We start from the raw sequence: 15,559 nt of genomic DNA on the forward strand, positions 1-15,559 counted from the left end.
AACACGGCAATAATGTTGTGTGCGACTTTGTTTATTCGTGTGTGCGCGCATGAAGGGATTTGTGTCAGTCAGTGCCCGTTCTGGCGATCGTCCTCTGTCTCTAAAATCAGATTTTTTTTTACCATTCCGTCTGTTTTTTATGCTCTAAACAAAATGTCAACCATTTCAGGGTTATGTATATTAAACACGTTCGTCATGCGACTCCCCTCCACAGCCACCATGGCACCGCTGTGTTTACGCTCCCTTCTAATCGGCTACTGAGTTATAAACAATCCGTCCATTAACGCGCTTCACCGAAATAGATCTATCCTAGAAATTCCGGACACTGAAATTTGTTGCTCGGAAACACTGAGCATTTTCAAATATAAAACACAACTCCTATAATAATAGTAACGTAGTTATCAATTTTTAAGTATACTTAAACTCCAGATACTATTTGTAGACTTGTAGTATATAACTTAACAAATGTTGTGATGGACAAATAAATGTTCTAACTGTAAAAAAAAAGTGGGAAGTAGATAAATGTTGAATGTTCACAGTATTGGACGTTTTGGTTATAATTTATTAGTTATAAGTTCTAACTAATATAACTCAATTTCAATTTGATTGAATTTCAATAGTAGGTGATCATTATTGCTGATAAGTGATAAGTATAAAAAAATAAAATTTATAGTACGTATAAGTTGACTTAAATATTATATAATATAATTTTGATACATATTAGCATAGTAACTACTAACTTGTAAGTTGTAACTGTATAATCTAATTGTTATTTGACTAAATATTATAAAATTTGTTTATGCATTTATTAATAATTATATGAAGAAAGTATATCATTGTAAAATGGAATCAAAGGTAAATAAATTGTTAAACATACACATTACTATAATGTTTTATATTTAAACAACTAAATGATGTATAATATTCTTTTCGAAACAAACACGATATTTTAGTATTTCAATTAATTCCTTACACATAATTGTGAACAATAAAATTGGCAAACAAAAGTTATTTATTAAACATTCAAGCTTTATTATATAAGAATTGTTGCATTGGGTAACACTTAAGGTAGTAAAAAGATTAAAATACAAAATAATTATTAGTACAAAATCAAGAGTACGGGTATTCAAAACTTAAATTAGTTATTTATATTTTAGGTATTATAACTCAGTTTTATTGGGAAAACACGAACATATTTAATAATTATACTACATTTTGAAGTATATTTTACCCTCCATCCCTGGTTTTTTATTTTGGCGATTTTTCATAGGCAATATTATGTAAAATTATAAGGGTGAGATCGTGATTATTTATGTAGGTGTTGTGACTTTAACTTATTTAATGTATATTGTTAGATTCTACTGAAAGCATTTTCGGGCCATTTTTAAACAATCGAATTAACTACAATACAAAGGCTTAAGAAGGTTCACAGAAAAAATAATTTAGACCAAAGTGCATATAAAATAATTAGAATGTTTAATATCCATGAAAAAATTAATATACAAAATAAGTAAATACTATATATACATTGTGTATTTTAAAAGCAAATATAGCAATGTTGCACCATTAGGGAGCGTTGGTCTATCGACATGTGTTAATGTGTATCGTGTAATATGAAATCTATATCAAGCCTAATAATAATTTAACACAGTTTGGAAAATTAGCAGATTTCAAATTTATTTAATTAGTTACAATTTAATAATAATTATTGTTATTATTTTTACTATAGAAAGTTATCTACGGAGCACCCTATAGTATGATATACTATAATATTTAAAATACAGCATTTAAATTGTACACACATAGAAATGGGACAGTTGTTTTAACTACAATCTATGTTGTCAAGCATTATAATTGAAGTAAACTGCATTTGTAGGTTAAATCAACTGCAATAGTGCGTTGATCTAAATATAATATTTCAACTATTTGAAGGTATTGAAATAACTCGTAAAAATTGTTATTTTGAGAATCCAGGTTATTTAAATTAACATGTTTTGAGGGTTAAAATGACTACAAGTTAATGAGTTATTCTGAATTATTTTTACTCTTAAAATAATTATCGATGCACGTTGTTGTGACTAGCCCAGTTGATATGATAATTGATAGTGTGCTGTGTTCTTGTTTATATTATATAAATAACATTATTAGTTTGTGTTTTTCTTTTGTTAATATTTTTGATATTCGCTGTATTTTTGTTCTCGTTTTCGTCTTTTCACTTTGTGTAATTGTGCATTTTATATTTAACGCCAGACGCCAGTTCACCTACGTCCTACAACTATAATATCATGACTTCTTTCTCTCTTGGCCAGCTTTTGGAAGTAAGTATATTAATGGTTATTAATATAGTTAAAATTAACCTGATGTCACCCCTTCAGTAACTCGAGTTTTAGGCAATGGTAAATTGTATGTTACATTAAGATATAAAATGTAGTATTTTTTATTTTTTTAACTTTTAAGTTGTTCTCAATGTTTGTTTTATTTGAATCTAATCGCATAAAAAAGTATGCAATGAAAGATACATGTAATATTAATTATTATATTAAGCTTGTTATTTGTTATTTAACTTAATTTGTAACATTAAATTAAATAAATTTTTTTATCTGCATTTATTTTTTTATAATTTAGACAAGTTTCATCACACGTTTGTTTGGTGTGCTGTATATCTATTATTCGTGTTGCGAACGATACAATTTAAGGTACCTATTATATATTGAGAGGCAGTTTGTATTCGTTTTATTTTACTTCATTAGCATAGGTGAATATTGGGGGCTTGATCCTTCTCAAAACGTAATCAAGCCACATCGCATGGTTGAAGAGTTTAAAAATATATGTTTACATGGATGATGAGACAAACATGTTAAGCCCCCCTAAATGTGATCAAATATCGGCCTATGGGCTATGTTCATTAATTAATTACCTGCAACAATTTTTTTATAATATCTTATAACTATATAGGTAAATTGTGGATATGACGTTATTTAGATAACAGTGTTTCCACAAATTAAATTAAGTTAGGTAGTGGCTCAGTAGGTTAGGCGTTAGGTTAGGAAATCATAGATATAACCCGCCCATTGTAGTTTGAGCTTCTTCCAGCGCCTAATATTTTTTGCAATAGATGTATAGAAATAATATTGATTTTAACTCCTTAAAATAGTTGAAATAACATTATTGATGTAGTTATACCGATACTTTTTATGAAGTAAATTTGAACTGAAACTGGCGTTGTATTAACTAACATAGATAAATTAAACCAAGTGGTTACTATTAACTACATAGCGTAGTCAAATTAACACTATTTCATCCTTAAGCGAAATCTAACGCTCGAATGTGCACGGAATTGACTTATTTGGTGGTCAAAACAACTCCACAGTTTTATGTGTGTATATCTTATAGGGTGTTACTACTGGGTATCCTCCCTAATCTCATGATTCATGTTAATTACTTTTATTTTATCACTTGTCAAACCTACTTATTGCACACAAATGTATAGATTGTAGATGTTTATTTTAATTTTTAATAAATAAAAATAAAAAAATTGTAAATCTAGATTAGTCATAATACTATAGGTACGTCGTACTTGTATTTATTAGAAAACCTTATATTAAAGTATATATTATTAAACATTTAAAACACAAATAAACTTGTAATTACTACATGGGTTTGAATAATATTGCTCTGTAAACATTAAAAAAAAATCAAAAAAAACTAAAAATTATATAATTTTTTATTAATGAATAATTTGCACTGAATAATTGAAATTAAAAATATACAGGCTACCCGAATTCCATAGCAATATTGTGTGGAATAGGACGTTTTAAGTTTTAACTTTCAGAATTTTTCTAACAAATAAAATAAACAATAATTCCAAGTTATATTACAGTGAAAAATATGCCCGATTATGAAATATGTAGATACTTTGACGTAAAAAACTTTTGAATGCTTTAGATATGCTAAAAGTAACTTTTACCTACTTCAAGATAGTAATTTCTTATCCACATCATATCGACCAATTATTAAACATTACAAGGTAAACTGAATTCCACCTATTCTCGCCGACATCAAATAGGTATGAAAATAAATATCAATTTTTCAAATATTTCAATTAGAAACACATTTTATAAAGCAAAATATTAATATAACGATACCAAAAAAAATCTAAAAATAAAAAACAGACTAATACAGCAAAAAACAAAGAAATAAAATGTTGTGTAGGTGCTTATTAATATAGTAAAATGAAACAAATGTGTAGCGAATACAGCTTCTTATTAAAAAAAAAGGAAATGCCTATACATCAGAACTCTAGTGATAACTGACCAACTAATGATCTAATGAACTAATGGTATGATTTTTGAAGAAAAAAAATATTGATATGAAATCAGTAATTTATTAATAAAACATCTTTAACGTCATAAATTGTGTGTATATACGCTATTTTCAGTAGAAAAATAATTATTTCACCTCACTGCATACATACATTTAATATTATTTGACATTTGTTATATTATACAATCTATATTAAGTATCAATACGTTTTCTCTTATTTTTGAAATCGCGCACCATGATATCTTGCGTATAATATAGGACTACCATAATGTGCGTTTTAAATGTGGCAAGTTGTTTTATGACCCCTGAACCTTAACGGCAATAAGGTGTTGGGCGATTTATACCGAAGCATTGTTTTCTCCTTATTTTGTTCTCGTTACCAGTGTGAAGAATGTCTTTTGCCGGAACACACCCTTAACAGGGACGGCGGCGGGTGGCTGTGGGCACTTAATAAAAAGTACGTATACACACCAGGCCATTAAGTTTATGGCCAAAGGCAGCCACCATTAGCCCTATGCCCGTATACCGGATTAATTGCAATTTTTCTTATACACATACGACACAGGATACAGAAATCGGTGTAAAGTTATAAACCGGTTGGACTTAATTTATACCCCATAATAATGATATTTTATTTGCTACAATCAATGTACAGTAATAACTGTTCTCAGGGGATTATAGTATTACCCATCAATAAAGGCAAAATTATTGAGAATAAAATGTTGTAATAGAAATAAAAGTATTTAATATGTTGTTATTTTTTATTTAAAAATAATACCAATACGAATTCCCCTGCATAAGTAGACTGATATTTTCATTCAAATTAAAAAAATATGAGTGATATGATTTATTTATTAGTATACTTATACCTATCAGTACGACTGTACGAGTATATTACGAAGTTGAAATATTACTCGATTTATAATAAATATATTTATGTAAATATGTATCTGTATTTAAAAGTAAAAACCTATCAATTAGTTTTATTTTTTTACTACCAAGATAGTAAGGCAGGTCAAGGGTAGGTAATTCATAATAATGTTTCGATTTGGCAAACCAAGACAAATAAAAGTTAGAGTATATAGGTTTTATACCTCTTAAAAATCAACTACTTGTTGAAAATGTCTGTACATAATAGAAACAAAAAATTATAATTATTAAAAATTGGTATTGAAACAAAACTGTGAATATACATTATTTACAGATGCATAAGATAAATAAACTACATAGTACAGTGGTTATTCATCACAGTACAATGAGCTCTAACTTCGTTTAACATTATGTTCATAAAAATGAAAACATTGATTCAATTAACTTTAAATTGTTACTAATTATGCATAATCATTCGAATATGAAAAGCAATTTGTCTAAGTTCTGAACATATTATTTTGAAGGAATAAATCATTTTTAAAATGATGTCAGAATTTTCATAAAGTTATTTTTTTTCTGTAGGTAGACTTAAGCGGTTAATTGGAATCGGTTTTGGACAAGAATATAAAAAAAAAAACAAACCCGCAAACCTTTATAATAGTCTCCCATTTATATAACAGGGTGTATTAATAACCAGGACTCTCCCTTATCAGGTTGTCGTAGTGCCGTCATCTGTTGTGCTCAAAAACGACTCGACCTAATGACAATCGATCCATCACTGAAACATCTTGAAGATTTTCTTTGAACAAAATTTAATATTTTCCTTGCACGCATTTTAGTCTATGTAGTTCTTTGTGTTATACGTTTAAAATACACAATATTGTTTTCATATGAAAGTCTTAACATCTTATAAATGGAATTTGTTCGTAGATATTTATTAAGTAATACAGAGATTAAGAGTTTTTTTTTATTTATAAAAATACTTTAGTATAGTTGACAATTGTTTATTTTGTTGTTATTATTTATTAATCTAATTATTAAAATCTGTTTTATATGTTTGAGGAATTAACTAGAATGAAATTCATTTTTTCTTTTGGCTGATTCAAAAGCTAGTACGTGGGAATTCGGAAAACCTCCAATAAAATAATTTATACATACACAATAGATTATCATTTACTATAATGTTAATCAATCGAAAATTCTGTAAACATGGTTTACCTTCAAGATGAATACTACATTTTTAATGTAATGTAATTATAATATGAAAATATTATACAAATGTACAATATATTATTATATCATGTAAAAGGGACATTATTGGTCATAACCTCATATGCGTATACCTACTAAATTGAAAAAAAACTTCACTAAAATATTGGCAAAATCCTGAACTGGATTGTCTTGGATTACTGACTTTTTAACTTTTTGCACACTAAGTATAGTTTATATTATAATATATAACAAATAACATTTAAAAATGACTATTTAATTAACAATATCAATAATATACAAGTAGAAAATATAATCTGTAAAAACACCAAATATATTATAATATATTTAGGAATAACGTAAAGTACTTTGTAAGTGATCAAAAATAAAAATTGCTAATGACATATCATTTTTTTAAAAAAACAAGATACATCTTAATTATTACACTAATAAAATAAATGATGTATAATTATTTGTGATTATATTTTGTATTTGAGTTTGGGATGCAATCCTAACAGGATAATATATAATATGATAAATACTAGGATACTCGGTATTGTATACCTATTAATATATTATTATTTATTATACTATATCCCAGATTGCAAGTACAAAAATGATTATAATAATAAATCTTCTTGTTCAAAAAACAACTATTTTATTGGCGGAGTTTAGTTCAGTCAATAATGAATATTATAGTGTCTTAGAACTATTTTTTAAATTTTTGATTACTCATAAAAAGTTAATGATTAAAAATATAAATAAACATATTATAATTTGTTGTGTTTGTTTTAAACTAAATATTTTATTAAAACAAAATTTCTAGATGTAATTTTTTACACTTAAGACTATACGACACGAGCGATGGACCAAGGGTTAATAAAGCTGGTAGTAATTGAATTCGAACGAAGATTGGTACCAGTGGCTGATTGCTTGGAAGGACACGGAGGATGGTAGATGAATATTACTACTCTGGGGATCGAAATGAAAGCGTGATTAAATTTAAATAATTTATACTTGTCTCAAGGAATAAAAAGGGTTCTATAGGACAGGAGGAAAAATCGACTACACACACATATACACTGAGGTCTGTTATCGAGGAAACCTGCCCTTTTATGTCGCCAATATACCCACCCTTCCTTCCTAAATCCAAATTGTTTCTATTATATCTGACCCTGTCATCTGCAATTTTGTATTTGATCCGTTTTATTTAGCTTTGAACACTACGGTACAAACTCGACAGTGAAAAAAAAGTAAATGCTTGCACCAAAAAACAAAAATAAGCGCCACGCCCTATAAATGTTAGTATTTTTTTTTTTACTATTAGTGTCTACGATATTATCTTATTTTCAAAAAATAAAAATAAATAAATAATGAAATATCCCCTGGAAAAGACTTAACAGTTAATTCAATTATTTTATTGCTGACTTACGAAAGGGTCTGAATAATTTAAACCAACCAATATACAACTATTACAACTTGTATAGCTTAATCATAAACAATATGACATATTTATAACATAATTAATATTTATAATTTTATAACATAATTTTTTTTAATATACTGAACAATTTGAATATTAATCTACCTGGTCCGGTAAGTGATTTTAGCAATAAAGCTGTAAAATGTATAAGCCACATACATCAGCACCTATATAATTTATATTGGCAACCATATATAGAAAAATCAAATAAATACTAGAAAGGTATAGGTAATACTTTAATATGATTCTGGTTCAAATTATCATCAATGCATCAGTGTCAATCCGTGTATTCCTTATTGATTTATTAATGATTTACAATAATTTGAGGTATATATAATCAGGCGCGGATCCAAGGGGGGGGCCAAGGGGCCATGGCCCCCCCCGTAGAAAGGTGGATTTTCTATTATATCTATTTTCGGCAGCCGATAAAATGTATTGTTTTGCCGATAGCGTTTCGGCCGTTTCCGTTTTCATCGTTCGCCGTCAAAAAGCTAATCTAATCTAATCGAATATTTAAACTTGTTTGATGCAATAAAATGTCTGGCTGTATGTAGTACCTATCTATTTTATTATTGACGATATTTATTGTGTAATGATAATTTGTTAGTTGACATATAGTTACGATACAATACGCACACAGCCGCTGTAACTGTCGATAATCAACATCAAACGTGTCACGTGTATAGTTGTATTATTATTTTATTAAAATGTCAAAGCGTAGTGCCGATTTTATGCAAAATTTTCTTAAAAAAAAAAAATGTGTCATTAAAGACAATGAAATGGTAGACGACCCAGCTCCCATTTCGTCAAATCAACCTATGAAAAATGTAGACATTGATCCAACATCAAATCAAAACAAAGGTACTGTAGAAAATATAATTATAGATATTGGTATTGCATTAAGTTCAAAATCAACAATTGATGATTTTACTAAAAAACAGTTACTTGAAAATCATTGGAAACCACCAATAGGTTACAATTTTCCTTATTCAAGTCACACAAAAAATGGAATTCTTCGTAAACGATTTTTGAAACAAGAACATATAAATAAATATTTTTGGCTTGTTTTTTCGCCTTCAGAAAGTGGATTATTTTGTATTTATTGTTCTATTTTTCATAATAAAACTGGTCATGGATTTAATAACCATACTCAATTAAAGTCATTAGTAGTTGAGCCTTTAAAGAAATTCGCTAAGTTATTAGGAAAGGATGGTTACCTTGAAACGCATGATAATAATTTGTACCATAAAAATTCTGTACTGAACGGAAAACAATTTTTAAAATCGTATAATAATCCAGAGCTAGAAGTAGTAAACCAAATAAATTCACAGCGCCTAAAACAAGTTAATGAAAATAGATCTAGACTAAAACCTATAGTTGAAAGTTTGATTTTTCTCGGGCGGCAAAATATTGCTTTACGTGGTCATCGCGATGATGGAAGCGTTAATGATCTATCTGATAACCCATTAGAGAACGAAGGAAATTTTAGAGAGCTTTTAAAGTTTAAGATATTATCTGGAGATATCGCATTGGAAAATCATTTAAAAAATGCTGAAGCAACAGCTACTTATATAAGTAAAACGACTCAAAATACTCTTATTTCGATAATTGGAAATATAATTTTAAAAAATGTATTGAACAAAGTAAATAAAGCAAAATATTTTAGCGTAATTTTCGATGAAACAACTGATATATCTAAAACTTCACAACTGGTTATAGTTTTACGATACGTGTACGACAAAACTATAAATGAAGACTTTATTAGATTTATAGACTGTCATAAAAATAACTACGATCAATCTAGTGTCAATACTGAACCAAAAATGACCGGAGAAATAATAGGAAAAACTGTAATACATATTTTAGAAAATTTAGCTTTACCTATGAATAATTGTGTAGGAATAACTACAGATGGGTGTTCTGTGATGCAATCTGAAAAATGCGGTGCAATTAAATTATTACAATCTCAAATGAAATTTGCTGTAAAATGTTCATGTTTTAGTCATGCTCTAAATTTATCAATAATGAAAGGTTGTAAACAAACATTTGTTAGAAATGCATTTGGAATTATTAAAGAAGTAGTAAGTTTTTTCAATACTTCAGCTAAAAAAAATTTTGTTTTAAAAAATATTTTAAATACTTCATTAAAGTCTTTATGTGAAACTAGGTGGGTCGAAAAACATGATTCCATTATGCAGTTTTCTTCGAATTTGGTTTTAATTATTGAAGCATTAGATAAAATATCTGAATGGAACGATCTTGAAACGTCCTCAAAAGCGTCTATTCTAATAAAATCATTGTCAAGTGCGGAATTTATTTTAACATTAAATCTTATGTCCGATATGTTTTCAATAACTGCACCAATAAGTAGAATTTTGCAATCAAAAAGTCAAGATAAATTTTCGGCTTCTACATTAATAAATAATGTACTTAGTGTTTTAAAAGAAAAACGGAAAAACAGCGTTGAAAATTTTAATTTAATTTTTAATAATAGTAAACAATGCTTGGAAAAAATAGGAATTTTCGACGATATTAAAATCCCAAGAATAACAAAACAAATGACTAAAAGAGCTAATCCACCAACTAAAAATCCAGAAGATTATTTTCGTATCGTTTTGTTTATTCCATTTTTAGATGACTTAATTACCGACCTTGAGTACAGATTCGATAAAAAATCAGTGTCAGTGTTTGATTTAGATATAATTTTGCCAACGTTTATTCATAATAAAGACGTTTTTAATAACCAAAAAGAAATCCAAAATAAAATTAACAATATGATGGCACAATTTTGTGAATTAATATCTATTAATTTGAACTTATCGGAAGACCTCGTAAAAAAATATTTCGAAGGAGAGCTTCAATTGTGGCATACATATTGGACAAATGAAAAAGAAATTCCAAAAACATCATTAGAAGCTTTTGAAAGATGTGATTCCGAAACCTTTCCAATTATTTATAATTGTTTTCTCATACTCCTGACATTACCAGCCACTTCAGCAACTGCGGAACGAAATTTTTCTTCTCTTCGCCGACTAAAAACTTGGATGCGATCAAGAATATCCGAAGAACGCTTAAATGGACTTGCATTACTTAACTGTTATAGAAATATTAGTATTGACTGTGAAGAAGTAATTGACGAATTTGCCAAATCTAAAAGACGAATGGATTTTGTTCTGTGATCATTTTTTAATATTTATTATATTTTATTATTAATTATTATTTATTATATATTACGTGTCATTATTAATTAAACAATTTATATTACTTATCTAATTATTTAAAAGACGAAAGGATTTTGTTCAGTGATCATTTATTATTAATTATCTAATAATTTTATATATTTTATTGTACTGATAAACTGGTATTTAAATAATAATATTTATCTATTAGCTTACATGGTATGTACAATGTTTTTATAATACTTAGGCCGAAATTGTATTTAAGATGGCCCCCCCCGTAAATATGTTTTAGATCCGCGCCTGTATATAATACAAACTATCAGTATTTCAATGTTCAAAATGTCATAAAAATAAAAATAAATGTTCTCCAATATTTATACAATTCAATTTTTTGTTTAATTTGTAAATACTTATTAGTTACTAAAATATATACATTTAATTTTTGATTTTAAGACCAAAACACATAGTTCACATATAGGTATTTAATCATCAAATATTAGTTAGTTGTTTATCTTTTGCAGTGCAATATTAGTAAAATTAATCTTTATGGCAGTATAGACATTTATTATTATTTGTGGGTATCAAAATATGATTAGAAATTATCATTTGGAAAGATTACTAACACATGACTCTGCCTATAAATTTAAAAAAAGTAGAAGACATATTATAATTTCATTAATAATTGTTTTGTTGTTAACAAACATAATTTATTAATTCTATTATATTAGTGCAAAATAAGTAGATACTATATACCGTACTGTATGAGCAGATATGCTTTTTATAAAAACAGGTGAGTTATACAAAATATCTTATAGGTACTTTGTATATTATTTCTAACAACTAAAATACAGTATGTATTTTGTATTTATTTCAACATACACCTAAAAAAAAATGTTTTCACCAAAATCAATAAACATTAAACATAAGATACGAGGCTTATTCATATTTTATTTCTGATTATGTTTTGACATTATTCGCCAAATACTTAACTATATTAAGTAGGTAATAGCTAATAGGTATATCGTACATATATACCATGTTTATACAATAAATAAAACAAAACCAATTTATTACTGCATTACTCACAATTCTCACAATTTAAACTTGCAAGACATAAATAAAATACTTAATTAAATCTCACAAGGAACTGTGCAATTTATGGAATTAAATATAATATGTCCTTGGACATTTTAAAAGCAAAGTCAGTGGATTCTCATATTTTAATGATCACATTATAATAAAATGAACTGTGAAAATCTAAATTGCACGAAACCGGTATACGTTTTACATAATACGTGGATGTAATTTTAATGATTTATCTTGATTGGTTTAACATTTATAATAATAAATATAAATACGATGTCATACTTTCAGGTAAAAAAATATCAAAAGTACTCACAACGGTCACACCCACTTTGAATTTGATAGACGCAACTATATGTGTATATTGTACATAAAACATATTATTTCCACAAGAATATTAATTCTTCATATATTGCAGAGTATAGTCATTAAAATTCTTGATGATCTCAAGTACAAGTAACATAAATACAGACATCAATCAAATAATCTGGTGAAACTCATAATTTGACTTATTTTTTTAGTAAGAACAAACTAGGACTGTGATTTGACATGTTCACATTTTTTAATGTAAATAAACATAAATCAGTTATTGGCTTCTTGTCGTAGGTCAACGACTTTCGAAATCATTCAGAGTAAACAAGACGTGTCTATCTATGTTATAATATTGCGATCACTCAACGGTCAACTGTGTGATTAGATTTTTAGATAAATATTTGCTATAATATTTTTAATTTTAAGTTGAGCTCAATCAATTTATTGATTTTGTGATACTGTGAGTTTTTTTTTTAAATTTTAATTAAAAAATTTTTTGTACACGATAAGTAATCGAAATAATGTTTCGATTTTCAACTTCAATATATTTTCTGGTGGGAAAGTGAATCTAGTTGGTACATTCGAAAATCAAAATTTAAGATAAATTTCCATGATTACAGAAAAAAACAAAAAGCAATAAGGGAAAACGGGACAAAACCAATTTTGGTTTCTGTTTTAACTCTAAGAAATGAGATTTACAAACATCAATTAATGATCAAATATAAACTATTAATAATAATATTGTGTTGACATTAAATATGTATAACTCACTTACTCAAGATCAGTAAGTCGCTTATACACCAATATTACAAATCCTTTATGATACAGTATATACTATCATAGTTTATACTATATTTATAAAAAACATTTTCCATATTTTATAGGTAAACACTAATAGTTATAGTGAACCTGTAATCCATCTAATATAACTTATAAGTGAAAACTAAAACTAAAAAAACTTAGTAGATGACTGGACGTGTATGGAATAACACATATTATTATGTTCAAAATTTAAATAAATACGCAATAGTCAATTCAATAATTTAATTAAATCGTTTAATCTATTGAGATGTTCATTGTAGAAAATACAGATTTATTCAAAATGAATCATCAATGATTTCAACCTGGCTTCTTAGGTCACCTGTTTTTACCTCATAAAACTACCTAATTCTTTTGAAATAAGGCGTAATTCAACACACAACCATAGAGAAGTTAAAAAATGAGTGAAGTTAATTACAATGGATATGTGTGCAATTGTGTATTTGTGTGTAGTTCCTATTGTTGGGGATGAAACCAAGCGTAAAACATATTTTATAGGTACCTTTATGAATACATTTGTATTATTATTATTATTTTATTAATTAATGTATTATATATATATATTACTCTACGCCTGAAAACTAAAAATAAACGTAGTGAAGCATTTGAAATCAAATGGATCAGTTTGAATAATCCTATATTTTAACTTGTTTGTAAATTATAACAAAAATGATATTGACCCATTATTGAATGTACCTAACCTATTTAAATGTAACTTTAGATCTTTTATTTTACGATAATATTATAACCATTTAAAGTTATTACTGAAAAATTGCGTAGCTAATTAGTAATTACCAGTTACTATAGTTACAATTTTAACTTTGATCCGTGTGACTGATTACTGACCAACCCTTGTTCACCAATACCGATATGATACATATGTATAATTATTATTTAAATCATATTAAATACGTGAACACAGCCGTATTATTTAGGTATGCATAATTGTATTATAATAATACGATGATATAGGTACAGAGGCGAAAAATCAATAACAGTCGATCGTAAATTTCACTTAAAAGCCATTAGGGTTGTCGTCGCTGCAGTGCAGTTATAACCTTAAATTAGTTTCGCCGAAGGAGGCGTCCGTGGATGTATGCGTACTAAAAAGCGCGGGGATGAAAAAAAACTACAACGGCCGCGGTTGTTATTATATAATCCGCTAGCGCACGCTGCTCCGCCGGTGCCGCCGCGGCAATATTTCAATCGGCTCGCTAGCACGCGACAGGAGCGTCTTTTTAATGCGTTCCTAAAAACGAGGTTTAATTAATGTCGCGGCGGCTGCGGCACCGAAATTAATATCGGCCCCCTACAACTCTCGTTTGCTTCTTCTCTCTTTTTTTTCCTTCTGCAGCTTTCCGCGATTTTTTTTTCTTCACTCGTTACACCCTCCGTCTTCGCGTTACACTAATATATAAAATATATGCGGACCGAGTGGCCCATAATGGGCACTGTTTAACATGATAAATCCATTTGTGTAAAGACCCCGTGCGGTAACCGGAGAAAATGAGAAAAACTCGTGATTAGCAAAATCTTAAAACGAAATCCGCGACAAGTGCCGAAACCTGACGATGGCGTATATATGATGATGTCCGACGGAAACACGGTAGGATTTTGATGGTAGACATAAACAAATTGATCTGAGACTTTTTTGTTTTGTTGCTACTGTATTCCGTATGGGATTTCACTTCTACAACCTCTATGATAATTTCATATTTATTAAATTTTAAATTTTTTTTATATCATGAAATTCTTTTTGCTGGGTAGGTATACATCAAACGGAAATCTGATACTATTTATTTAATATAACAATAAATGTTCAATTTTTAACTGCAATCAAATATGTGGGGGGTTGTACAATGATGCGCTCATTAAAGGATATGCTGACTTACGTAGAGGTAGATGGCCATAGATACATTAGAGTATTAAACTATCTGAAAGACATCAAACACAAAAACCCATAATTTATAAGTCAGACGATTTTTCCCACCAATAAAATGGTCTCCACGATCCCATGACGCTGCGCCAATTCGGATGCGTAATTAGTTCGTACTTATGTCAGTTATAGTTAGGTACTATTTGCGTCGAAATATTGGTGGATACGAATTTACGATATTTTTTTTGGCGGACGTTTCTTTGGAAATCGCCGTGAACGTTGGATTGAAAAACACGTGTAAAACGGTCTGACCAATCCCGGGACGGCATGCAATACGTCATTGTACACAGTGTACAACACAAACTTTCAAGATGCCTATTTTACAGTGCTGCAGAAAACAGAAAA

The 15,559-nt window shown here is 28.1% G+C and overlaps 2 protein-coding genes across 2 annotated transcripts; both read left to right on the plus strand.

The window, feature by feature from the left end:
* Positions 1 to 8,592: 8,592 nt before the first annotated feature.
* On the plus strand, positions 8,593 to 10,528 carry LOC111037058. The gene is made up of 3 exons (XM_022319418.1): positions 8,593 to 9,460; positions 9,605 to 10,311; positions 10,520 to 10,528. Exons 1-3 carry the CDS (start codon positions 8,593 to 8,595, stop codon positions 10,526 to 10,528), a joined length of 1,584 nt encoding a protein of 527 aa, XP_022175110.1.
* A 131-nt stretch (positions 10,529 to 10,659) lies between these two features.
* On the plus strand, positions 10,660 to 11,064 carry LOC111037053. The gene has a single exon (XM_022319412.1). The coding sequence runs from the start codon at positions 10,660 to 10,662 to the stop codon at positions 11,062 to 11,064; it is 405 nt and encodes a 134-aa protein (XP_022175104.1).
* Positions 11,065 to 15,559: the final 4,495 nt, after the last annotated feature.

This window comes from Myzus persicae, unplaced genomic scaffold (genome assembly GCF_001856785.1).
Source record: "Myzus persicae strain clone G006 unplaced genomic scaffold, MPER_G0061.0, whole genome shotgun sequence".
Classification (NCBI taxonomy): Eukaryota; Metazoa; Arthropoda; class Insecta; order Hemiptera; family Aphididae; genus Myzus; species Myzus persicae.